The sequence below is a fragment of the Saccopteryx bilineata genome, chromosome 4, assembly GCF_036850765.1.
Source record: "Saccopteryx bilineata isolate mSacBil1 chromosome 4, mSacBil1_pri_phased_curated, whole genome shotgun sequence".
Classification (NCBI taxonomy): Eukaryota; Metazoa; Chordata; class Mammalia; order Chiroptera; family Emballonuridae; genus Saccopteryx; species Saccopteryx bilineata.
The window spans coordinates 90,846,224-90,871,133 of record NC_089493.1 but is presented as its reverse complement, the minus strand read 5'-3'; the positions used below and the strand labels follow the sequence as shown (position 1 = coordinate 90,871,133).

The following is a 24,910-nucleotide window of genomic DNA, read 5'->3' as shown; positions in this document are numbered from 1 at the left end:
AACTATAGGGACACACACACACAATTCCCCAGAAACCTAGAACTATAGGGACACACACACAACTCCCCAGAGACCTAGAACTGGTGTATAGGGACAAAGTCTAGAAACACTTAGAATCATGCCATATAGCCATAGGTTGCTACTGATGTTTATCTGTGTAGATACCAGGGCCATTTCCCCAAAGCAAGGCCTTCCTCCTCTTGGCTTCTTCAGTCCCATCATGTTAGGCTATATATAGTGTCCTTTCTTCTCATCCCCGAGGGATCATTTCTGACTCAAAAGTCACATGTATTCTTAATGGGAAGGGTCCTTCTCCTTTCTGGCTTGGAATACCTCATAAGTCTGCATGAATGATAAGGAAAACCCCAAGGAGTAGACTGATGGTGGACTTCTATCACCTCAAAACCCTAACTGATGGTTACAGGCCAAAACCTGTTCTATTATAGATGATACAGATTCTGAACCAGGGTTAGGGTTGAATTTACAGAACATCCTAAGTTCTCAAGAAGAGTATGACTTCCTGACCCATTCCTTGCCACCCCTCCTTCCTGCAGGCATTGTACCTTAAAGGCCTGCTTGTACACAAAGGTCTCTGACCCTCCCTCAGAGCCCTTGAGCTTGCTGAACAGGAGGAGATGCTCAAAGAGAAAGACATGGCGAAGGCACTTCTTCCGGCCACAGATGACGGTGAAGGGGTCCCGGTGGAGGAGCTGTCCCTGTTCCTTCAGATCTGTCTGCAGAAAGGAAAAGGAAAGGTTATTGGTCCTGGAGCCCTTTGTGTATATTTTATGGGGAATAAAAATGGGATGTCTAGGGCCAGGGCTTAATCACTAATTCTTAGACAGAATCAGGAAATCAGGGAAGCCCTTGGCCTAGAATCCACCTACAGGTCACTGTGCACAGCACACTTGGCCTAGCAGCACTGCCTGCCTCTGAAGACAGAAGGCACATTGCATAGTAGGGTTTACAGCCTATGGGGAAGTCTTTGAATGTTGGAGACCAAAGCAAAGAGAGTCAGCAAAGAATTGATGAGGAAACGGGTTTTCAACCTGTTCTGGAACCTCAGGGCTGGAAAGAGATTAGGTAGCAGAGACTAAGGTATGTGTTGAGTGTTAGATGCAGAAGAAGTACAAAGTAGATAAGGAAAGATAAGAATTAGAAACGGAATAGGTAAGCACAGGCAGATGTAGGATCATGGGATGCTGGGCAGAAGATAGCTTCTTTTAATACAGATGAGGAAACTGAAGCCCAGTGAAGCTCAGTGACTTGACTACAGCTATGCAGCCCGCACTGCTTTGGGGTCACAGGGCGGGGCAGCTGGAGCGGCTGAAGCCTGGCCTCACCTCGCAGCCACGCACCGCCTCCACAGCCAGCAGGTCTCTGCCACGGACCTCTTGTTCCCGAAGCAGTTGCACTGCAGCCCCAAGGGCCTGGCGTTCAGAACTCAGTTCAGGCCCAGCTTCTCTTAGGAGCTCTTCCAGGAGCCGCCCATACCGAGCCAGCTGCTCCAGGGGCTGCTGCAGGGCCCTGGGCAGGTGAGAACCACTGTCTGTGGAGCCCTAGGATGTAGAGAAGACAGGGTTAGAAGAGGGGCTGGAGCTGGTGGGGACTGAGCTCCTTGGGGCGAGTGGGTGGTACTCCGGGCTTTTGCTGATAGATGAAGCCCAGCTACACTCAAGGTAAAGCGAAGCACCTTTCCCCAGAAGAAAGCAGTTGGGGGCTACAGGAGATTCACCCTCTGTATCTTGATGGGGAGTAGAGGAAGGATACAAATAATCCCTTATATTCTCTGGCTTTTAGCTTTTGAAGTCACTTTCACATCTCTTGTTGTGAGGTCTTTTGATCCTCAGAGTATTCTGTGAGATATAGTGAGTATTGCCCCCATTTACTAACGTAGAAACAGGCTCAGAGGAGCCGAGTCTTGCCCAGTAGCCCCTGAGGTGGACTAGAGAAGAACCTAGGTTCTAGGAGATTCTGGTGGGTGACATTCCTGGGCCCACCCAGGAAAGCTTTTATTCCCTGAGAGGTTTTAAGCTTGGGTGGGTTTTAGGTCTTCCTGGTCCCTCCCCTTCTCATGAGGGTTGGAGAAAAGGTTACCTTGGTCGCGGGGCCGAGGATAGCCAGAGCATTCTCCAGTTTGTGTCGGTGCTTCACGTACTGAGCGTAAAGGCTGAACTGGTCTCCCTGTGCCAGTAAGGAAGAAGTAAGCCATCTCTGCAGACTAGCCCCTTCCTCTCATCCTCTACATCCTCTATCCCAGTGCTGGTCAACCTGGTCCCTACCACTCACTAGTGGGCGTTCCAGCTTTCATGGTGGGCGGTAGTGGAGCAACCAAAGTATAAATAAAAAGATAGATTTAACTATAGTAAGTTGTTTTATAAAGATTTATTCTGCCTGAAAAGGCAGTGGTGCAGTGGATAGAGTGTCAGACTGGGATGCAGAGGACCCAGGTTCGAGACCCTGAGGTTGCCAGCTTGAGCGCGGGCTCATCTGGTTTGAGCAAAATTACACCAGCTTGAGCCCAAGGTCGCTGGCTCCAGCAAGGGGTTACTCGGTCTGCTGAAGGCCTGTGGTCAGGGCACATATGAGAAAGCAATCAATGAACAACTAAGGTGATGCAACATGCAATGAAAAACTAATGATTGATGCTTCTCATCTCTCTTTATTCCTGTCTGTCTGTCCCTGTCTATCCCTTCCTCTGACTCTCTCTCTGTCTGTAAAAAAAAAAAAAAAAAAAAGATTTAGTCTGCCAAACAGCAAAAATCCGACATAAAGTACTTGGTAAGTAATTATTATTATATGCTTTAACTTGCTGTAACTCTGCTTTATAAATTTTATAAAGTAAAGTTACTTCCCTACTTTATAAATCACTATTACTGTGGAACCAGTGGGTGGTTAGAAAATTTTACTACTAACAGAGATACAAAAGTGGGCGGTAGGTATAAAAAGGTTGACTACCCCTGGTCTAGCCCAAAGGAGGGGCGGGGTCACCAGAAGCACTCAGACTGCTAACGGAATGATGGGCTCCCATGGAGAGAGTGAAGGCCAGGCAGCACTTATAGACAGGGACACAGAGGCTGAGTAGGTCCAGGGGGGCCTGGCGAATAGCAGTAGGCCCCCAAGTCTTGGGCCACATATTTTGGTGGGAATGGGGTTGGGGGACTGAGGAGGATCAAGTGGGTGGGGCTGAAACATGACCAGGAAGAAGTTTCATAGGATCACTCACATGGCGAAGGAAGCAGGCCCCAATTCGCAGGGGGTGGGTGGCACAACCCTGAAGCTCCCGCAGAAAGTGTGTTCGATGGAAGCTGCGAAGTCTCTCCCGGACACTCAGGGCAGCGGCCCAGGTGCCCCGCAGTTCAGGGGTCAGCTCAGACCCAGGAGGTGGCACGGGCTCATTCAAAGTGGCCACATACTCCTGCTCACAGGCAATCAGCTCAGACACCAGCCGCTGCTGAGCACTGCAGGTGCAACAGAGAGGGCAGAGGAGACTGAGGCATGGGACGGGTCACCACTCCCAACAATGTCTTTTCAAGCTGGGCAGTTGGGCCTGCTTCTTGGGCACTAATTGGGCTGGGCTCTCACCTGATGCTTCGCTTGCGCTCCATCCGGGGGGTACCTACTCCCCAGGGTCCGTCTGGACCCCCCGCCCGGCCCAGCAGCACATGTTCCCGGGGTGAGCATGTCCTATCGACCACCTCGGTACTGGTGACCTCCAGGCCTCGGATGAGCACAGTCCTTGGTGGTCTGCTCTCTGCTTCTGAAGCCAGTTCAGGGCCCTCCTCCCTGTAGTCCTCCCCACAGGGAGCCAGGGAGCAGTGGGAGGGGGCTGCCAGTGGTCCAGGGCTGCTAGGGAGCAGCAGGGAGCTGAGGCTGGGCGAGGGGCTGTGGGGGCCCCGCTGGGCCCCTCCACTGCTGGCACTATCTGCCCGCCGTCGCCGGTGGCCTCGTGGACTGGCCTCCTCTCCCAGCTGTTGCTGAATCCTCCTCTCCAGCTCTTGGCAGCGGGCCCGGCAGCGGCCCCATTCTCGCAGGGCTGCTGGGCTACCCAGGTCCAGGGCCAGGGCCCGCATCTCTTGGAAGGTGCCAGCACTGGGCTCTGGGGCCCGCCGCAGGGCCAGGGCTGCCAGCACTGCCTCCCGACCCGGACCCGCTCCTGCCAGCTTGGCAGAGCCTTCATCTACCCATTCATGTGCCTACAAGACCAAAGGGGTTGGGAATAGGGAGAAGAGGAGTAAGTTCCTGTGCTGCTTCAACACGTCGCCTGATGACAGTTCTTGGCCTCTTTCACAATGGGTTCCCAATGCCCACCATCCTCCCAGTCCTCTCATCACATGTCCCCTCACTATTCCAGCATCACTGCCTGCCCATGCCACTCTAAGCTGGCATGGAGACAGCAGCCTAGATGAAAGAATAACCAATGCTTACACAGAATTGATCAGTGGCAGGCTCTGAACTAAATGCATTTTATATATGGCTTATATAATCCTCACAGTAGCCCTGCAAGACAGGTGCCTATGGAGGCACACTGTGGTTTGGCATCTGGTCCCAGGCCATTTAGCAAATAGGTGGCAGAGCCAATAGTTAAAGACAGGGGGATGGCCACCTGAGTCTCTGCTTTAACAACTGTTCGGTCAGCCCTCCCCGCCTCCCAGGGTAGAAGACAGACAATGGCAGGCATAGAAGGACGAGGCTGCACACACACCTGCTGGAAGAAGCGCTGTAGCCGCAGGGCCCGGTGCAGGCCACTTTCAACCTGTTCCAGCCGCTGCTCGAAGATATCCAGAACCTTCTGGGCAGCTGTGTTCTCCTCCAGGGCCAGGGCCTCCCGTGCCTGAGCCAGGCGTTCCTAGGGAAGAGAGGCTGCGCTCAGACCTGGTCCTCATTCCTCCTCAGTCTCCCCCTTCCTCCGAATGTCTCCTCTCGCCTGCCCCTCTCTCCCTTCTCACCTGAACCTCAGCACTGAAAGCCCGGAACCGGAGCTCAGTCTCCTGCAGGGCAGAGAGGTCCTCTCCAGGTGCAGCAAAGCTCGTCAGCTGCTCCTCCCCTGGGCCTGAGAGCCACTGCAGCACCTGGGACAAACGAGGTGGGAGAGCAGGGCTGTGAGGGAGAACCAGACCTTGCAGAGGGAAGGAAAAGGAAAGCTGAGACCCAGCTCCAATGCCCCCAAAAGGCAGAATCGTGGGCAAACTGTTCCATCTCAGCTGTAAAGTGGAAATGCTAACAGTGGATGGTGGTTTCCACAAGCCCAAGGGAGAAAGTAAGAGATGCTGTAAAGCACCAGATGAAGAGGAAGCTGGGCTGGCAGGAAGCACTGAGGCAGGGGGTTAGGGTTCCAGGACTCGGCCTCAAGAAATCAAGGAAGCTGGTGTGAGCCCAAGGCAAGATGAGAGGATGAGGATCAAAATGGAACCAGGAGAAATTTCACATTTATCAATCCCCAGGGACCAGGCTTGGAGAGATGACTCAGGAGGCGGTTTTGCACTTGTGTGTGTGTGTGTGTGTGTGTGTGTGTGTGAGAGAGAGAGAGAGAGAGAGAGAGAGAGAGAGAGAGAGAGACCTTCCCTCGGCAAGGTCTGTTTCTCCCTCACAGCCCTGCTCTCCCACGCTTGCACACACAGGGCCAACAATGAACACTTCCATAGTCCTTTGATGAATTCATTTAGTCTTCCTATCACCCCTGTAAGTGTAATTACCATCCCTATTATACAGATGAAGACTTGGGAACTCAGAGATGCTTTAAGACTTGTCTATCGCCTGACCAGGCGGTGGCGCAGTGGATAGAGTGTCGGACTGGGATGTAGAGGACCCAGGTTCGAGACCCTGAGGTCGCCAGCTTGAGCGCATGCTCATCTGGTTTGAGCAAAGCTCACCAGCTTGAACCCAAGGTCGCTGGCTCCAGCAAGGGGTTACTCGGTCTGCTGAAGGCCCGCGGTCAAGGCACATGTGAGAAAGCAATCAATGAACAACTAAGGTGTTGCAACGCACAATGAAAAACTAATGATTGATGCTTCTCATCTCTCTTCGTTACTGTCTGTCTGTCCCTGTGTATCCCTCTCTCTGACTCACTCTCTGTCTCTATAAAAAACAAAAACAAAAACTTGTCTATCATCTCATTCCTAGCAGAGCTAGAACTCTAGCTGAGCACTTTAGACGTCAAATTCTGTGTGCTAACAGTTTTTAAACACTGGGAGAAAACAGCTAATAAGCAAACAAACAAACAGTAAAATATACAAACCTTGGATACTGGGGAGCCAATATGCAAAAATTGCAGGAAACAGAAAGCCCTGCCACTCTCTCCTCACCCCCCCCACCTTTCGACATTGGCCCTGAATTGACCCTTCCCCTGAGGCCCACATGTAGGTCTGTGAGGTGAATTCATTCACTATGCTTGGGGCTGGGGAGCAGCAGTCAGATTTCAAAGCCCCTCTACCCTACATGGTAGGGTAGAAAGCAAATCCTATGGGGCTCTTAACCATAGGAGAGAAGTATCAAAGTTGAGTGAAGAAATCAGCCTTATCCCTGAATCTTCCCCACAAAGAGGCCTTGGTTACCAAGGCATTTAGGGGTCCCATTGCCCTCTTTTCCAAGGGGCCTTTCCAGCCTCAGGTTTGGAGGATGATATTGTATAAATCCATCCAGTTGAGGGAGTATGGGCGGCAGTATAAAGAGCTGGTATCAATTTTTTATTTTTAAGCTAAGGATCCATCAGCTCTTCCCAGAACCCCCTAGGATACTGAGGATCTCTCACAATCTTTAAGGATCCTTGATCAAACCTAAACAGTGGGGAAGAAGAGATCTGCTTCTTTTCTTTGCTGGTCCTGCGATGCTGTCTCCCTCTTGTTGAATCTCACACGGACCATGACCAACCTCCAGGGGAGGTGAAGAGAGAGGGAGGGCCAGTCAACCAAGTCAGGTTAGGAGAACACCATCAACTGTGTCAGTGAGCAGGGGGTGCTGAAGGCCAGGCCCCAGGCTAAGTTAGAGAGGTCCGGGGATCCCGGTTCACCTGCTGGAGTTGGCGTCGCCGTTGTCTCTGCTCCTGCTGATGCACGTGCATGTTGGAGAGGCGCACCAGCTGGTGAATGGCTTCGTCCACCTCCTGATATAGTGTAGCTGGGCCTGGGCCCTCCAACCTGGGGAAGGTGTGGGGCAGAATGAACCAACTCCCTTTCTTGTCAAGCCCCCACTACCCCCATCCATCCTAGCACCCCAACAAGAAGAAGTGGCACAGCATTGTGGGTCCTTGTATGGGCCTGGCTTTGGATCCTGACTCATTTACTGACTAACCTTAGCCAAGACACTTAACATTTTCAATCCTCCAAAGCCCCATCTGTAACAGTAACTAGCACGTAGAAGCCTTGTGAGGGTTATGAGATGGTATGTGGGAAAGCATGGTATCTTTTCCAGCTACGTGCTCAGTAAGAATAGTCTAGCAGCTAAGGTTTATTACTGCAGCCCTGTGTGTCTCCCCCACCACATGAACCTGCCCAGCACACCCGTCCCTCATACTTGCTGCTGTGGGTGGAGCGCAGCCTCATCAGGATGGCTCCCCCATCCCTTTGCAGCTCCGTCAGCCGGGGATCTGCCAACACCTTCTGTAGGGGCTCAGGCATTCCTACCGCCTCCTGGGAGCAGGGAGCAGTTGTCACTTGGCATTCCACCAGAGTCCCCACCCCGTGTCCTTTTTTCCCACCTCATTTCATACCTCTCCGTCTGGCTCTACCACTCCCTGTAGCTCTGCAATGGCTTGCTGTACAGAGCCCAGCACACCTTGGCACAGCCGGCACAGCCTTGCCACTTCCTGAAACATGCACACAGGGATGGAGTCCAGGGACAGGGAAGGATAAGGAACCTCTGCTCTAGGGTGGATATGGGGTAGCCTCAGAGACTTTTAAGGAAGTAGTGCTGGCTTCAGGTCCTGTGTTGCTTACTAATTGTATGACTTTGGGCAGGTCCAGAAACCTCCCTGAATCTCAGTTTCCTCAACTGTAAAGTCCAGATAAGACATATGGGATTTTGCGCGGTTTAATGAGACTGTTACGGAACCACCCAGTATGGGCCTGGCACATTGTACAGCTTAGGACACATGAGTATCCTTTCCTCTGTCTGCACTGGGTCCTCACCTTATTAAAACCCTGTTCTTGGCGTATTTAGACCTAGGTCCCACATATACAACTTACAGACCATGTTACAGACCTCCTTTAATACTTGCCTCAAATCATGTTTACACCTCTTTTTTTTTGAGTACTCACAGCATTTAGATCCATAGAATCAGAGGTTATATCACTATTGATGTCCTCTGTGGGTGAAAATCCTGAGGCCAGGATATTGGTTGCAGGGAGCAGGTACAGAAGGGTACCATCTCAGGAAGTGGGGTACAGTAACATGTCCAAGGTCACATGTAGCCAGAACCAGACTTTCTGACTCTGGGAGCTCCTTCTGGAAACCCAGTGGTGCTATTTTGCACTTCTCTCTAGTTGTTTCTGACTTATCTCCCACTAAAATCACATGCAGTTTAATGCCATATTAAGAATTTATTTAAGGCCCTGGCCAGTTGGCTCAGTGGTAGAGCATCGGCCTGGTGTGCAGGAATCCTGGGTTCGATTCCCGGCCAGGGCACACAGGAGAAGCGCCCATCTGCTTCTCCACCCTTCCCCCTCTCCTTCCTCTCTCTCTCTTCCCCTCCTGCAGCCAAGGCTCCATTGGAGCAAAGTTGGCCCGGGCGCTGAGGATGGCTCCATGGCCTCTGCCTCAGGCACTAGAATGGCTCTGGTTGCAACAGAGCGACGCCTCAGATGGGCAGAGTATCGCCCCCTGCTGGGCATGCCGGGTGGATCCCGGTCGGGCGCACGCGGGAGTCTGTCTGACTGCCTCCTCGTTTCCAACTTCAGAAAAAAAATACAAAAAAAATAAAAGAATTTATTTAACATACTCATCCCATCTCAGTAGCCCACGCATGTTATATACACAGTGTTTTGCTCATGGTTTGTGAACCATATATGCTTGTTGAATTGAATGAAAGGCAAACCACTTTTTCCCGAGGATGATCATGACTCAGATCTGTCTGGTCTTCCAGAGTGTTCTCAGCTGGGTCACTTCTGGCTCCCAGTGTCCTGGGTGGAAGAGGCGTGGCTTACCTGGTGTACCTCTACCCAGTGGCTGGGAGAAGGCTCCCTGTGACCTCCCAAGTCCCACTGCAGCTCCTCCGGCTTGGCCACTCTTTTCAGCTCATTCTCTGACAGCAACTCAGCATCCTGTAGACATATAAAGGCAGGGGGTTTCTTACCTGAGCACCACGCTGAGGTTCCAGCCAGCCTTTGCTCTCCCCACTACTGAGGGGCACAAGGTGGGCATGAGGGGCTCAAACCTGAAATCCATGGAGGTCAGTCGGAGAGCCATTCTGACTGAGAAGCAGCAGCCGCTGAATGAGGGGAGGGTCTCCCGAGTCCTGAAGAAGGGAAGAATAATTCTAAATTGTGGAAAACTGGGTGTCTTGGAAGACTTAGGGTCAGGAGAATACCTGTCTCAAAGGGTAGGTTACCTGAAGTTGACTCAGGACAGGACCGAGTGCTGGAGGCAGGGGGGGTGCCTTGCGAAGGTCCAGCAGGACAGACAGCCCCAGTATCTGTAGCTCAGGCCTGTGTGGGCAGGAAAGGCCAGGGAGGCAGTGTGTGCGCGTGTGCAGGGGGAATGGCGGCACAGGTTCTGGCTTTAGTGTTACTAGTTCTCAGAAGTTAGTTCCTGGTATGTCTGAAAGGCAGTGGGCAAAGGGCCAGAGCATGCGGTATGTGTCGAAGAGGCAGTGTGACCTAGCAGACAGCAGTCTGTGTTCACATGGCTATTGGATCACAGAATCAGGGTCTAGAAAATTAAGAATTTTATGCTCTGGAGGGAATAAATTCAATTAGCATGATCCCTAATAGGTTCTTGGTGCTAAGTAAGTAGTATTGAATTATCAGTGTCCTGATAATGTAGGTTGTGTCTTAGGATACTGAAAGTCAGAGGCGTTGATTTGAAGGATCGATATAGATATCCTGGTAGTTGGGGGCCAATAAAGTCAGAAGTCAGTGACTTGAAAATCTGAGGGTTGAAGAAGTAGGTGTCCTAGGTGTCAGGAGGGCAGTGTCCTGAGGAGAGAGGAGGTCAACATCTTCATGACCCAGGAGGTTAGTGTCCAGGGTGCCAGCAATGGGCTTCTGTTACCTGAGCAGTGAGTGCAGGTAATGAAGAGCAGTGCTCAGCATGTCTCGGGAGGGTGGGGGCTCCTCAGGAGGGCACGGTGGGGTAATGGTCAGCAGAGCTCGCCCACTCTGGTCAACCCCTCCTGAGGACACAAAATGGCCAGGTTGTCCTGACTGGGGCAGGCTTTGGCTACCTCCCATCCACCTTGCTTCCCTCCGCAGCACACCCTAATTGCTTCTCTTTCTTTGACCCATTTCCCTTTAACCACTGGTGTCTACTGACCAGTCAGCACGAGGAATCCAGATGCCATTAAGTCCCAAGCTATGTCAGGGTCATCAGAGTTGGAGACTGGAGGCACCTCTTCTGGGATCCTGTCCTCTTTCATTTCCTGTACAGTCTTCAGGAGTGATGTTGGGGGGTCAGAGGGGAGCCTTTCGGGACCTATGGGCCCTGAGCAGACAAAGACAGAGCTATGGACCTGATGTGAGACCTGATACGGCTGCTCTGCTCCCAGCCCCCTTTCTGAGGCCTGACCTATACTGGCCCTTGCCCCGTGGGCCTCATCATCTCACCTGCTACGCACACCAGGCTCGAGCCCTTCTGCTCTCTCTCTCTGGACCTCTCTTCTATAGGCCCACAGGCTTCCAGGGGTCGAGGATCTTTTTCGTCTGCTGCTTTAAGTTCCTCTTTCGGCTCAGACTCTGGCTTCTCTGAACCTTCATGCTTCTCCTGAACCAGACTGCCTCCTGGAAACTCATGCTCATTTGGTGAGGGCAGATTGATGAGAGGTTCTTGTTGGCTGGTCTCTTCCTTATCCCCAGGGCTCAGCGGGACAGGAACACTGTCCTCTCCTCTGCTAAGAGCCCCTTTGCCTGCAGCTCGCTTCTTTCTCCTGTTTCCTTTGCCTGTTCTCCGAGGGGTACCAGGTGGTCCTTCAGCTCCCTGGCCTGCTCCTCCCCCAACCTCCCCTGGCCTCAGCAGGCAAGATTCAGAGGCTTCCCCCAGCACCTCTGCTGGGGGCTCAGATACCTCCAGGGCTGCTGCCTCTGGGAGAGCCTCAGCTCCAGGGGGAGACCCTGGGGAAGCTCCACTGCTGCTCCCCTCACCAGGTGGGCGTGCCCCATCTTGGTCCCGAGGCCCCAGACCCTTCTGGTGCATCCATGCTCTGTGTCTTCGGTGCCGGCCCTTCCCTCCAGCACCCTTTCGGGTGGGTACTGTCCGGGTCCTGGAGAGGCCTAAGGAGCCTTCAGCATCCATAGGGCTCCCCCTCGTGGGCAGTGTCACCTCTAATAGCTCCACGTACTCACCCTCAGGTCCTTCAGCGGGGGCATTGTGCCCATCCCCAGGACTCCTGGTGCCCAGGGCCTCCTCAGGGAGTGGAGGGCTGGGGAGCCCTGGGGGTCCAGAAGGCAGTTCTGTGGGCAGCGTGTTTGGCCGATGTCCTACCATGAGCCCTCCTTTATGCACAAATCGGGGGCAGATGAGCTCAGCCCAGGGAAGCCGTTGAATCCCAGAGGGCGCAGAGAGGAGGCAGGTACTGAGGCGACCTGTTGGCCGGTCCTTATTGATGCCTTGTAGCCACTCAGGTGTGAACAGGTAGGCACAGGCTTCATTGGACACAGGCAGCTCCTGCACACGCCCACCCCCTGGGGCCAGGCACTTAAGTACCAGGCGGGGTGCTTGGGCTGCTGCGGGTACCACTTGCAGGTAGAAGTCCCCTGGGCACAGCAGCTGCCAGGGCAGTGCTGCTAGCTGTACCACCACTTGCTCATGCAAGCAGAGGGGCCAGCCCTCATGGAAGAAGAGGAAACCGCTGTATTGGGCCTGGGGAGAAAGACGGGAGGTTGTGCTCAGGCCCCTGCTGATGAAACTAACAGGAGAGGGCAGTTAGAATGGGACCATCCTAGGAAGTGGCCTTATGCCTGGTGGGTTATAACCTCAGGGGAGCAGAAGGGGATATTTTGGGGTGTTCCTGTGACAGAGTAAGGGCTTGGGACTGGTCAGTTTTCTGGTGGCAGAAAGCTAGTTTCATGTGTGGGAGGGAGAAAGAAATGAGTCATTACAAAGACATGGTCAGCAGATGCCGTTGTCTTGGAGGAATCAGAGACTCTCACGAGGTCTTTATAACTATAGAAGTGAAGGATCTCTGTTGAGCTACATCTGGGGGAGTTAGTAGCTTGAGAAATGATACGAGGGAAAAAATGTCTGGAATTGGGTCTGGAGGGTCAGGGTGCTTGGGAGTTGATGTTTCTTAGGGATTAATTTGGGGGGAAGATGAGTATCTGTGTAATATCAGGGAGGCAGTGTCTCTGGGTGGGGGGAAATTAGTTGGTCTGGCTAGTTTCTGGAGTGAGGCAGAGGATCTCAAGGGACATAGAACAGAGATGTACGGCCACTCACACAGGCTTCCTGTTGGACCTTGGCAAGCAGATGCTTGGCGGGCACCAGGAAGTCCAGTGTGTACCTCAGCGCATCTTCCCGGTATGTCCTTTCCACCACCTGGAACACCTGGCCCAACAGTGTGGGGGCTGTTGCCTCGAATGGTGGGTACAGAGCAGCGAGCGTGCTCTGGACACAGTCTTCCACTGGTTCAGGCTCCTGGGAGAGACAAGACCAGGCTGCAGATCCCTAGAGATCACCCAAGCATGGCTGCTTGGGATCTGGGCTGGTATGGGGCTGGCTTTGTCACCCTGGGGGCCCCTTGTGTGCATAGAGAGGGCACCCAGGATATGCTGGCTGAATGAACCTCAGATGGAAGTGTGGCTGGGCTAGTCAGAGCCCATAGGCCTTAGAGTGCATTCCATGAAAGAGCTCTGACACCTTGGCTTTAGAGATCTAGGAAGAATTTGTTGTGAATGTCTCTGATCAGGCATTTCCTGATTCCTGTGAATCAGGATGATTGCATAGGCCCTCCCTGGGAGAAAAGAAACAGCGCGGCTGGGAGCATACTGCAAGTTCATCCTCACAGGACCTACCGTCCAGAGACCCACTATCTTAAGAGGTGGTACCACCACCCATAATCATATGCTAGAGATGGCTGTTGTGTGCAAAGGAGGACTGGAGGGCTGTCTATCTTGAATCTTTCAATCTTTCCAGAGTGGCTTTGGAAGCAATCACCATTCCTAGAGCACCCGGGGAACTGGCTTACAAAGAACTGGGTGGGGACAGTTGAAAGAGGAAAAAGTCACAAAAGGAACATGTGGGAAGGGAGGAGCAGGCCTTGAAGGTATACTTGATGGTACTTATTGGAGCTGAAATCTTTTCTAATGCCAGCAGGACCTGTCTGCCAATCTCCACCTGGAGGCACCTCTCAAGACAGACCTACTTTATCCAAACTCACCTCCCTAAGTGAATCAATGAGTTATCTTTCTTCATTCCACATTCTAAACAATCACCCCTCAGGCTGTTCCTTGGCAAACTTATTTCTCCTTCAAGATGGCTTTGAAGTTCTTTTTATCAGATTTATTTGCTGTAAATGGGCAAGGGGATGCTCACTGCAGCGTTTTTCTAGTTCTTTACCTACCCACCCCCTAGCCCTGCATTGCCCTGAAGACAAAGCTGCATACCATTTGACTTTGAGTGACTCCAGCCAGTTGCTCGCCTGTCCCGACTGTGAGAAGCTGGGGCAGCAACTCCAGAGAGGATCATTCATTGCGTCACACAGAGACCCGGCCCCAAGGTGTGTGGGCGAGCAGACAGACCCTCAGTGTTCCGGGGACCCAGCCAGCGCAGTGAGCGTCGGTGGGGGAGGGTGGGGATGGGCGCGGTGGAGGGGGAGGCAGAGTGGGCCGTCCGCTCTGAGGCCAGGAGCGGGGAGCCAGAGCTGGAGCAGCGAGGCAGCTGCAACCCATTAGGGGCGGTGAGCTCATGGCTGAGCGAGAGTCTCAGCCACAGGAAACGGCACCGGCAGGAGGGGAGGAGGGGTCTGGGGTGGGAGGCGGCAGCAGGAGCACAGAGATCAGGCCTGCAGTCGGCCGGGACCAAAGATGAGACCAGAGAGACTGAGTCAGCTCTCCCTGGCCCAGTTCCTTTTTCTTTTTTGCTCCAGCTTCCCTACCAGGGGATGTCTTTCCTCAGTAGAAGAGCAGCCCCGTAGTGCTCCTCCTCCTTCTCCAATCCCCGCAGGGGAGCGCCCCCTGGTAGGGCCTCTCCCCCTCCTCCACTTTGCAGTGAGCGCCCCCTAGTTCTTGTCCCCCAACCCCATCCCCGCAGTGGACGCTCCCTGGTAGTGCCCTCTCCTGCAGTGGTTCTTCAGAGAATACTTCTGGAGTGAAAGTTCGCAGGATAGTGTCCATTCTTGTTGGTATGGGCTTCCCCTTCACTGTGCCCTCCTGCTTTCTGTGCCCTGAGAAGCTGCTGCCAGGGTGCCCTAGCCCCTGTAAGGAGCTCCCACTAGTGCTCCCTCCTCTCCGAAGCGGGAATGCCTTCAGACGCTTCTGCTCCCTGCAGCGTGAGCTCTGGGACACTCTCCCTCTTCCCCAACCCCCGCCCCCCATCTCTGGTCTGCTCTGGCAGCGTCACGCCCCCCGGCACTGTGAGCCCCCTCCCCATTCTGTCCACTATCCTGAGGCAACCTCGCTTCTCCGCGGGAATTTCCCTCTTTGACTCTGTCCCTGGCCCCAGCCCAGCCTCAGCTGTGGCGGGTCCCCCAGGGCCGGATGGGTGGACCCGGCTCACCGGACTGGGGACTAGGATGGAAAATGGTAGTTCCAGGCTGGTCGGTTCTCATGACCTGAGGCCGGGCCCCTTCCAGGGCCGCTGCAGCACCCAACCCGCAGGAGGGACCAGGAGGGGGAGGGAGGACCTTGCCGAGGAAGGCACGAGTCTGGACAAAGTAGGGCGAGGGGAGGTGTGTGGATTAGGGGAGACACCAGCGGGAGAATGGGGGAAGGGGCGGGGAGGAGGAAGAAAGAAAGGGTGAAGGCAATACCCGGTAGGGACCGGGCCAGACAGCGGGGCAGACAGATCAAAGAAAAGAAAGGGGGGATGGGAGGGAGGAGAGTCTCGGGAGCGCTCAACAATCCAAAGCGGGCGTGAGAGGCATCGAACTGGGGACAGGCTGCCCAAAGCGGGCTGCGCTAAGGCGGAGGGGGCCCCGAGGTGGCGCCGCGGGACTCACCATGGCTCAGCGCGGGGTCGCGTCCGACGCTCGGGCGGGCGGGCGGGGCCGCGCGCGCCGCGGCCTCCCTCCCGCCGCGCGCGCCTCGCCGGGTCTGGCCGGGGCACAGCTCCGGCCGCCGCGGCGGCTCCGGCTGCGCTCGCGGGGGCTCCCGGGCCGCGGGGCCCCGCCAGGGAGGGCCGAGACGGCCGCCCCGCCCCGCCCCGCCCTTCAGCGCCCGCCTCCGGCTCGGCGCCGGACCCCCTGCCGGGACTTCCCCTGCGCCGACTCCCTCGCCCGCGCCGAGTCTGCTGTTCCCCCGACTCCCTCCGCGGCTCTGCCCCGCTCTCCCGCTCCCTCTCTCCCCCGCCCCGTCCTCTAGAAGGGAACCCTCGGAGTCCCGCTGAGCCAGAGATGCCCTTTCACCGCCACTGCCTCACTCTCTGCGGGGTTTGTTGAGTCCCCGCAAGGGACACTCCGGAGGCCGGGCGTCCGTGAATCCTCTGGGGATCCCAGCCTGGGACTGAGGTCCTTTGGCGGCCAGAAACCTTCCGTCTCTAACTCGCCTGGGAACCTCTTCTCCCGTCGGTTGCCAGACTTGAGCAGAACCTGGGGCTCAGAAGAGACCCTTCAGGAGCCGCGGCCAGGGAAATCAGGGGGTCCCTTCCACTCTCCAGGGCCTGCCCGCCCTCCCCTTTTTCCTCTTTTCTCCGTCCTCGAATATTCAGGCTCTGACAATGGGTTCCTCTGTGTGGCCTGGGGAGGGCGGGGGTGGGGGGCAGTTAGGGAGCTGCGAAGGCTTGGAGTGGGCATCGTGGCTGAAGGGGGCAGGTCCCGGGATCGGATCCTCCTGTAAGGGTGTGTGCACTGCAGCGAACATTTTCTGAGTCCCTTAGTCGCCGTCCTATCCCCTCCTCACCCTCTATCTCTCCTGTTTCTGCTAGCTTCCCTTCTTGGGAAGGCACCAAGACCCCAATCAGACCCCATGGTTTGATACTGGATGCTAGACCCCTCCTCCATGTGGAGTGGCGATAGTCTGTCTCCCAGAGCAGCTAAGGCTTAGGACAGCGATGGTTATCTGACAGGAGACAAAGCAGGGGTAGGCTAATGAAGAAAGTTCTAGCCTCATCCATCCTCCCTCGAGCCTGGATAGGAAATGAAGGCCCAGCGAGGGTCCCCAGTAGGGCTAGGGGAGGCTTAGGCATAGCAGGAAGATTCCTGTCCCTCCTGTGAGCCGGCTCTGGAGGGCTCGGTAGGGCATTTGAGAGGAGACCAGAAAGCCAAATAGTTCCCAGAAAGGGGTTTGAAGGCATGTGCCACTACGGCTAAGAGGCTTGGAAAACGTCCTGCCAGGGGATACAGCTGCTATAAAGCCCGGAGGCCAGAGCTTCTGGGCAGTTGTTGGAACAGCGAGAGAGGAGGGCATTGCTCAGATATGATGGCTCTTCTCTTACCTCCTCAGAAAGTTAAACTCCACTCTTTCTCCACTCCATTTGGTCTGGAAAAAAAGAAGAGAGAAAATGTTCGTTGTTTTTTGGAGATAAGATCCCTTAGCTCTTCAGTGTCAAAAGATTAATCTGGGGCAGCAAACCCTAGTGACCAGCTTTCCGGCCTGTGTTGCTTGAGTCAACTATATTATGAACCTTATTCACTTGTTTCAAATCCAGCTCACCCATTACTAGTGTTGACTCAGTCTGAACCTTCCCTTACCTAGTCTTAAATTCCTTATACTCAGGCAAATTCTTTGGGAAACAGTACAGGTAAGGAGTGTGAGCTCTTTTCTGTCAAGGGGTTGTTGGGCCCTGAGTCAGAAAGACTTCTTCAGCTTCCTTAGGATTAGTGTCTGGGAACTGGGAATGTGTGATTTTGCTACCCCCTGGTGTCCACTGGGTAAATGCTGCCCAGTAGCTGGTTACAGAGGCTAACACTTAGGAAACTTTCTTAAAGCATACGCAGTTGACCCCTGAAAAACAAGAACGGAATGCTGGTGCAGTTGAAAATCCATGTACAACTTTTGATTCCCCCCAAATTCAAGCTGTTTCCAGTATTGGAGGGAGATTGGCTCAGGAACCCAGAAAAAGACCAAAATCTGTGGATGCTAAAGTCCCCTATATAAAATGGCAGAACAAGGCATTTGGCCTTACACATCCTTGAACTCCCAACCACGGATTGAAAACAGTACAGGTATTTATGGGGGAAAATCCAAGTATAAGTGGATACGGGCAGTTCAAACCTGTGTTGCTTGAGTCAACTGTATTATAAACCTTATTCTCTTGTTTCAAATCCACTCATCCTTCCCAGTGTTAGCAATGCCATTTTTTTTAAATGTGGTTTTTTTTAAAAAAAAATTTATTTTAAAAAATTATTTATTTATTTATTCATTTTTAGAGAGGAGAGAGAGAGGGGGAGATAGAAAGAGAGACAGAGAGAGAGAAGGGGGGAGGAGCTGGAAGCGTCCACTCCCATATGTGCCTTGACCAGGCAAGCCCAGGGTTTCAAACCAGCGACCTCAGCATTTCCAGGTCGACACTTTATCCACTGCGCCATCACAGGTCAGCCTCCCCAGTGTTGACACAGTCTGAACCTTCCCTTACCTAGTCTTAAATTCCTTATACTCAGGCAAATTCTTTGGGAAACAGTTAGTTCAGGCAGTCCCTGGGTTACGAAAAAAGATGGATTCTGTAGGTGTGTTCTTAAGTTAAATTTGTATGTAATTTGGAACAGTTACATTTACTTATTAAAAGCAACTTAGATATTTGCCTTAACATAGTATTTAGTTTTACTTTTCTGTGCATATAAATACTTAACTATTTTCAAACACAACCTTAAACAATCTTGGATGATGCAGAAGATAAGAAGTTGGAGAGGCTAGGACTGGAGTTAGAGAGTCAGGGTTGGATTCTGCTGCTGGAGTCAGTTTCTTGAAGTCGGCATCCAAGGTACAGTCTTCGTACAGAGACTTTCTTTTTTTCATCATAAATGGCCCTGAAACATCTCAGACTTTTGGAAACTGTACAGTAAACTTTGGTGAACCTCTCTGTATCAGGATTTTGCTTTTCTAATTTTGCCATTCCTGCTTCAATGAAACAAAAGCATCAGCTAAGTCTTTTGTAGAAAACTTTTTCAATTCTGGACTTTCTAGGTCCCCATTCTTCCCTAAATGCTATCATCTGCTGCTCTAGTTCCATAAGGTCTTTATTGGTTAGTTTTTTGCTATGGGAGTTGAGTAACTCTATGATATTATTTTCACTGATGTCAAACTGCAGTTGATTACCAGTTGGCCTAATGGCACTCCATTTGTAAGTATGAGTTGTACAGAAATTGGATGTTTGTAACTCAGAGACTTACTATAGAGCCCAAGGTTCCCACAACTAGAAAGTGGAATATAAATTAAGCTGGTGTGGGAGTCCAGGAACTCTTGGAGGAAAAAAAGGAATCGATCATTTTTTTTTCTCATGGAAAAAGAAGAGCCATTGAAAGTTTTTGAGTTTGTAGCATGAGGGAGTTTGGATGCAGGGTCTAGTTACTCCTTTCCAGGGGTTGTTTTAATCTGTGCTAAATCAGATAGGTTTATTTTATTAAGTAAGATGACATATACTATGCTTATAGTGGTTAAATACTACTTTCTCCAAGAATGCAAGCTCTTACCTAAGAGTGTGTAGGTATGTGGTATATGTGTATATATACATCAGAGTGTGTGTTGATATATGTATATGCTTTTGGGAGATGTGAAGGGAAAAGATTATAATGGAATATTTGGAGGCAGGGAATAGACAAGATTCAGAAGCTCCCTCTTGCATTCACAAACAGTTCTCACTATATTTCATCAATTTCAGATTTTGGGGGGCTTAGTAAGATCCCATTTTACAGATGAAATTCTGGTTTATTGAAGTTAAATAACTTGCTATAAGCTACATAGTAGGTGGAGAAGCCAGGATTTGAACTCAAGCAGTTTGACTCTAGAGCCTTCACTCTCACCACTAAGTTTCATCTTAGCTGTCCAAGTCCATAAAGAAGCACTCTGAACACACCACCTCTTTCACCACATAGCCACCATGTTAAAAAGTGTTAACTTGACTTTTATAACAACCAGTCCTGAAAGAGTCTTAAAAGTGATAGATATATGCCTGTGGACCAGAGAATAAAAGCTATATATTTTTCCTTTAGACTTGTTCTAGAGCAGTGGTTCTCAACCTGTGGGTCGCGACCCCGGTGGGGGTCGAACGACCAAAACACAGGGGTTGCCTAAAGCCATCGGAAAATATATATTTATTATACAATACATTTTAAAATAAAATATGTATTTCCGATGGCTTTAGGCGACCCCTGTGTTTTGGTCGTTCGACCCCCGCCGGGGTCGCAACCCACAGGTTGAGAACCGCTGCTCTAGAGTGTTATAGTTAAAACAGTCCCCAAGAAATTTGTAATATGGTTCTTATGGGGAAGAGCAGGTGGAAGAAACATTTTTGTCTGTAATGTTTATTACCTGGTTTATGTGCACCAAGAGATATAACTACTATTGTACATAGGATTGGGGCTTTAGGCTGCTTACTATTTGTCCACTTGGAGAGTAACAGTAAGTTGGGCTCTGCTTCAGTCCCATGCCTCAAGGTAAGGGAAAATTATTGAAGGACCACAAAGGGGAGTTTTAGGGACAGGAAAGGAAAGACTTGAGAACATCATCTTGTTACCTGTGCTCCCAAGCAAACTGAGGGCCAAACCTTAGTTATCTTAGGATAAGAAATCTATGTAGTGTATTTATTTAATTCTATTTTTAATTTCCCCTTAGTTTTGATTTTATTTTATTTTATTTTATTATTATGATTTTTGTATTTTTGTGTTTTTCTGAAGCTGGAAACGGGGAGAGACAGACAGACTCCTGCATGCGCCTGATCGGGATCCACCCGGCACGCCCACCAGGGGCGATGCTCTGCCCACCAGGGGGCGATGCTCTGCCCCTCCGGGGCGTAGCTCTGCTGCGACCAGAGCCATTCTAGCGCCTGGGGCAAAGGCCAAGGAGCCATCCCCAGTGCCCGGGCCATCTTTGCTCCAATGAAGCCTTGGCTGCGGGAGGGGAAGAGAGAGACAGAGGGGAAGGAGGGGGGGGGGGTGGAGAAGCAAATGGGCACTTCTCCTATGTGCCCTGGCCGGGAATCGAACCCGGGTCCCCCACACTCCAGGCCGACGCTCTACCACTGAGCCAACCGTCCAGGGCCAGTTTTGATTTTTATTTTATTGGCAATATTCTTTTGAAAATTTACAATTTTTCTTCTCTGAACTAGATGTCACCAACATCTTGCCTGTGTTAGCACATTAGTTTCCACAGTGGCCTGCATGTGCCACTCTTACCCCTAATGAGCCATTCGCTGCACCCTCGCCAGAGTGATCTACCAAAAACTTCAATCAGATTACATCAATCCCTTCCAATGGCTTCCCGTTTGTATCATGACTCCTGTTTCTCCAGCCTCATCTCTTACACTACCTAGAGTAGGAAGCTACTAGTGACCCTCCAGCCATAGTGGCCTTTTAGTTCTTTAAATATGCCTTGCATATTCCTGTTGAGGCCTTTTTGCTCTCTTTTCCTTCTGCCTGGAGACCTCTTTTCAAAATTCTAATGGCTGGCTCTAATCCTTCAGTCTTTCTTTTTCTTCTTTTTCCTCTTCTTTTTTTTTTTTTTTTCCAGAGACAGAGAGAGAGTCAGAGAGAGGGATAGATAGGGACAGACAGACAGGAACGGAGAGAGATGAGAAGCATCAATCATTAGTTTTTGTTGTGACACCTTAGTTGTTCATTGATTACTTTCTCATATGTGCCTTGACCGTGGGGCTACAGCAGACTGCGTAACTCCTTGCTCGAGCCAGCGACCTTGGGTCCAAGCTGGTGAGCTTTGCTCAAACCAGATGAGCCCGCGCTCAAGCTGGCCACCTCAAGTCTCAAACCTGGGTCCTCCACATCCCAGTCCGACACTCTATCCACTGCACCACCGCCTGGTCAGGCTCATCCTTCAGTCTTAACTAAAGTGTTGCATTCACAAATGTCTTCCCTGATCACCTGGTCTAGTGTTTCTATTGTGCCTCTCAATAATGTTATTTTGTTTTGTTTTCTTCACAGTATTTATCTCTATATGATTATGTATTTGTTTGGTTATTTCATGTCTCATAATAATCCCACCTTCACTGTTACATATTTTAAAATAAGCTCTATGAACTCGGGGATATTGTCTATTTTGTCACTGCTGTACCCTAGATAGTATCTGACTTGGTCCCAAGAGATATCACCCCTTCAAGTAAAGACTGTAACAGGAGCAGAAAGCCCCACAGATCAAGAATGGGAACAAGTGAGAAATGGGAGGGAGTAGGGAGGCTGAGACTTGGGGTCAGCTACTTAGCTTTCTTTAGCCCTCACAAGTTCTTCTTCTTCTTCTTCTTTTTTTTTTTTTTTGTCTGTTGGTTGATTTTTGCAAGTGGGAGATAACTAGGATGGAATTAAAAGCAAATGTGGAATAGCTTCCAGGTTAGATGTAGGTTCACTGGGCTGGGAGAGTCTGGAGGAAGCATGGTTTGGAGAGGGAGTTCTGGAAAGGCTCCACACTCACTTACGTACTTTATTGATGTATAAACCCAGAGACCCTTTTTGTACAGTTGTAATCCAGTAAAAACAATTTGATGTTATGTTTCCTTCATGTGGCACTGCCCATATATATTTCCATGCCTCAGTGTAATTTTTGTACGTTTGTCTTCAGTTAAAGTGATAAGTTGATGCTTCGCTTAAAGGATCAAATAGTTCCCCCATCATTTTTTTAGTCACTCAATTTTGAGAAATTTGTATATTTAAAATTTTTTATTTTCCAATTACAGTTTACATTCACTATTACTTTTTTATTAGCTTCAGGTGTACAGTATGGTGGTTAGACAATCATATGCTTTACAAACTGGTCCCCCGATAATTCAAGTACCCACCTGGCACCATACATAGTTATTACAATGCTACTGACTATGTTTCCTATGCTGTACTTTACATTCTCAGGTTATTTTGTGACTACCAATTTGCACTTCTTTATTCCTTCATCTTCTTCACACAACCCCCTAAACTTCTCCCATCTGGCAACCGTTAAAATGTTCTCTATCAGCCCTGGCTAGTTGGCTCAGTGGTAGAGCATCAGCCCGGTGTATGGAAGTCCTGGGTTCAATTCCTGGTCAGGGTACACAGGAGAAGTGCCCATCTGCTTCTCCACCCTTCCCCCTCTCCTTCTTTCCTCTCTGTTTCTCTCTTCCCCTCCTGCAGCCAAGGCTCCATTGGAGCAAAGTTGGCCTGGGTGCTGAGGATGGCTCCATGGCCTCTGCCTCAGGTGCTAGAATTGCTCCGGTTGCAATGGAGCAATGCCCCAGGTGGGCAGAGCATCGCCCCTTGGTGGGCATCCAGTTGGATGCATGCGGGAGTTTGTCTGACTGCCACCCTGCTTCTAACTTTGGAAAAATACAAACAAAAAAAATGTTCTCTGTATCAATGAGCCTGTTTGGAATTTTTATTATTTCTAAATTTTCTTTTTTACACACAGAAAAATATAGGCAGATTTGCATAAATTTACTCCTCGTCACTTTGAGTTACTTCCATTTAGCCTGTTTTAGCCATTTTATAGCTCTTGCTATTACCTAATGAGGCAATATATTTGGAGGGCACAGGTTATGAAACTCTTAAAATATTTAAAAGGTTGAGTGTGAAGTGGAATTGGATTTGTTCTGAATTGCTCGAAGTGATAGGGCATCATGAATTGTTGTAGTGATAGAGATATAGATTAGGTTCAATACAGTGAAACTTTTAATATTTAGAGCTGCCTGAAAATTACACAGGCTGTCTCCTTCAATGTGGTGGATCTTCCCTCTCTGAAGACTTTTAAATGTAATAAGAGAGTTTTAGAAGAAACTTTTATAAACTTTTCAGACTTATGATTTGCACATTTTCCCAACTCCATTCCTTTGCTCTGAAAATAAATTTTGTTAAATTAATATCTATGAAGACCTAACATGTGTCAGATATATCTAGTGGCAGCCTGAGCCCTCATTGGCTTCCAGAGAGTCACCAGGAGTAGGCAATCTGGGAATTATGACAGGATAAAGTCTCTAAAGCCAACCCCCCCAATCTTTAGCACTCCTAAGCAGGTAGATACAAAATTATTTTTAGCTCCTTGGCGCCCCCTTTTCTGGACTCATTGTCCACTTACAGGTCTCTGCCACATATTCTACCTATTCTTTTTTAAAATTTATTTATTTTAGATTTTATTTATTCATTTTAGAGAGAGGGGACAGAGAGAGAGAGAGACAGAGAGAGAGAGAGAGAGAGAGAGAGAGAGAGACAGAGAGAGAGAAGGGAGGGAGGAGCAGGAAGCATCAACTCCCATATGTGCCTTGACCAGGGAAGCCCGGGGTTTCAAACTGGCAACCTCAGCATCCCAGGTTGATGCTTTACCCACTGTGCCACTGCAGGTCAGGCACTATTCCACCTATTCTAGTTGCAAAACTTTCAGTATGCTATGGCATTCCTCCAAATGCACCTGAGTTGGAACCAGTAACTAAGTGATTGATTCCAAGTAATTGTTATATTATCTTGTTTTTTATTTCTGCCAAAAGATATTTGTATTTCAAATGAGGAGTTTTGGTCCTCAAAGAATCTATAATTGGTATACTATAGCATTCCTAATTCCACTAAAATAACTTTACCGCCCCATCATGAACATATGTGTGTTTACAAACGTGCGCGCGCGCGCGCACACACACACACACACGCACACACGCAGCCTGTTTTTTATTGAAGGAACCCATTGCGTTTTTCGTGGTGCCTCCAAGGTGGCTAGTGCTTCAGGATAAAGCTGAACATCTCTTTCCCAGCCACTGGCTGCCAGAAAGTCATCGAAGTGGACGATGAACGCAAACTTTGAACCTTTTATGAGAAGCGTATGGCCACAGAAGTTGCTGCTGATGCTCTGGGTGAAGAATGGAAGGGTTACATGGTTCGGATCAGTGGTGAGAATGACAAACAAGGTTTCCTCATGAAGCAGGGTGTCTTCTGCTGAGTAAGGGGCATTCCTGCTACAGGCCCAGGAGGACTGGAGAGAAGAAGCACAAATTTGTCCGGGGTGGCGTTGTGGATGTCAATCTCAGTGATCTCAACTTGGTCATTGGAAAAAAAAGGGGAGAAAGATATTCCTGGTCTTACTGACACTACTGTGCCTCTTCCCCTGGGTCCCAAAAGAGCTACCAGAATTCGCAAACTTTCCAATCTCTCCAAAGAAGATGATGTTCACCAATATGTTGTGAGAAGGCCCCTAAACAAAGAAGGTAAGAAACCTAGGACCAGAGCACCCAAGATCCTGCGTCCTGTTACTCCGCGTGTCCTGCAGCACAGACGTCGGCGTATTGCTCTGAAGCAACAGCGTATGAAGAAAAATAAGGAAGAGGCCGCAGAACATGCTAAACTTTTGGCTAAGAGAATGAAGGAGGCCAAAGAAAATCGCCAGGAACAGATTGCCTAGAGACATAGGCTGTCCTCCCTGAGAGCTTCTACCTCTAAGTCTGAGTCCAGTCAAAAGTGAGATTTTTCTAAGAGTGAAAAATAAAGAACAAAAAATAT

The 24,910-nt window shown here is 50.5% G+C and overlaps 1 protein-coding gene and 1 pseudogene across 4 annotated transcripts in view; one reads left to right on the top strand and one right to left on the bottom strand.

The window, feature by feature from the left end:
- The window catches only part of ARHGEF40 (Rho guanine nucleotide exchange factor 40), a 19,385-nt gene extending 3,943 nt beyond the window's left edge, over positions 1-15,442 (bottom strand). For 2 of the 4 annotated variants that reach the window (XM_066277339.1, XM_066277341.1), the window contains exons 1-18: positions 15,305-15,442; positions 12,586-12,783; positions 10,758-12,009; positions 10,468-10,635; positions 10,207-10,327; positions 9,545-9,641; positions 9,371-9,451; positions 9,141-9,257; positions 7,709-7,804; positions 7,513-7,628; positions 7,010-7,136; positions 4,950-5,072; positions 4,706-4,849; positions 3,586-4,196; positions 3,227-3,461; positions 2,098-2,184; positions 1,344-1,559; positions 564-734 (exon numbers count right to left, since the gene is read on the bottom strand). In XM_066277339.1, the coding sequence (XP_066133436.1) occupies positions 564-734; positions 1,344-1,559; positions 2,098-2,184; positions 3,227-3,461; positions 3,586-4,196; positions 4,706-4,849; positions 4,950-5,072; positions 7,010-7,136; positions 7,513-7,628; positions 7,709-7,804; positions 9,141-9,257; positions 9,371-9,451; positions 9,545-9,641; positions 10,207-10,327; positions 10,468-10,635; positions 10,758-12,009; positions 12,586-12,783; positions 15,305-15,307 (3,963 nt within the window). In that variant the 5' untranslated portion in view covers positions 15,308-15,442. Of the gene's footprint in view, positions 1-563; positions 735-1,343; positions 1,560-2,097; positions 2,185-3,226; positions 3,462-3,585; positions 4,197-4,705; positions 4,850-4,949; positions 5,073-7,009; positions 7,137-7,512; positions 7,629-7,708; positions 7,805-9,140; positions 9,258-9,370; positions 9,452-9,544; positions 9,642-10,206; positions 10,328-10,467; positions 10,636-10,757; positions 12,010-12,585; positions 12,784-13,751; positions 14,348-15,304 lie in introns of those variants that run through there. The other 2 variants (XM_066277340.1, XM_066277342.1) reach the window with 2 other exon arrangements.
- Positions 15,306-24,910, top strand: LOC136335484 (small ribosomal subunit protein eS6-like; annotated as a pseudogene).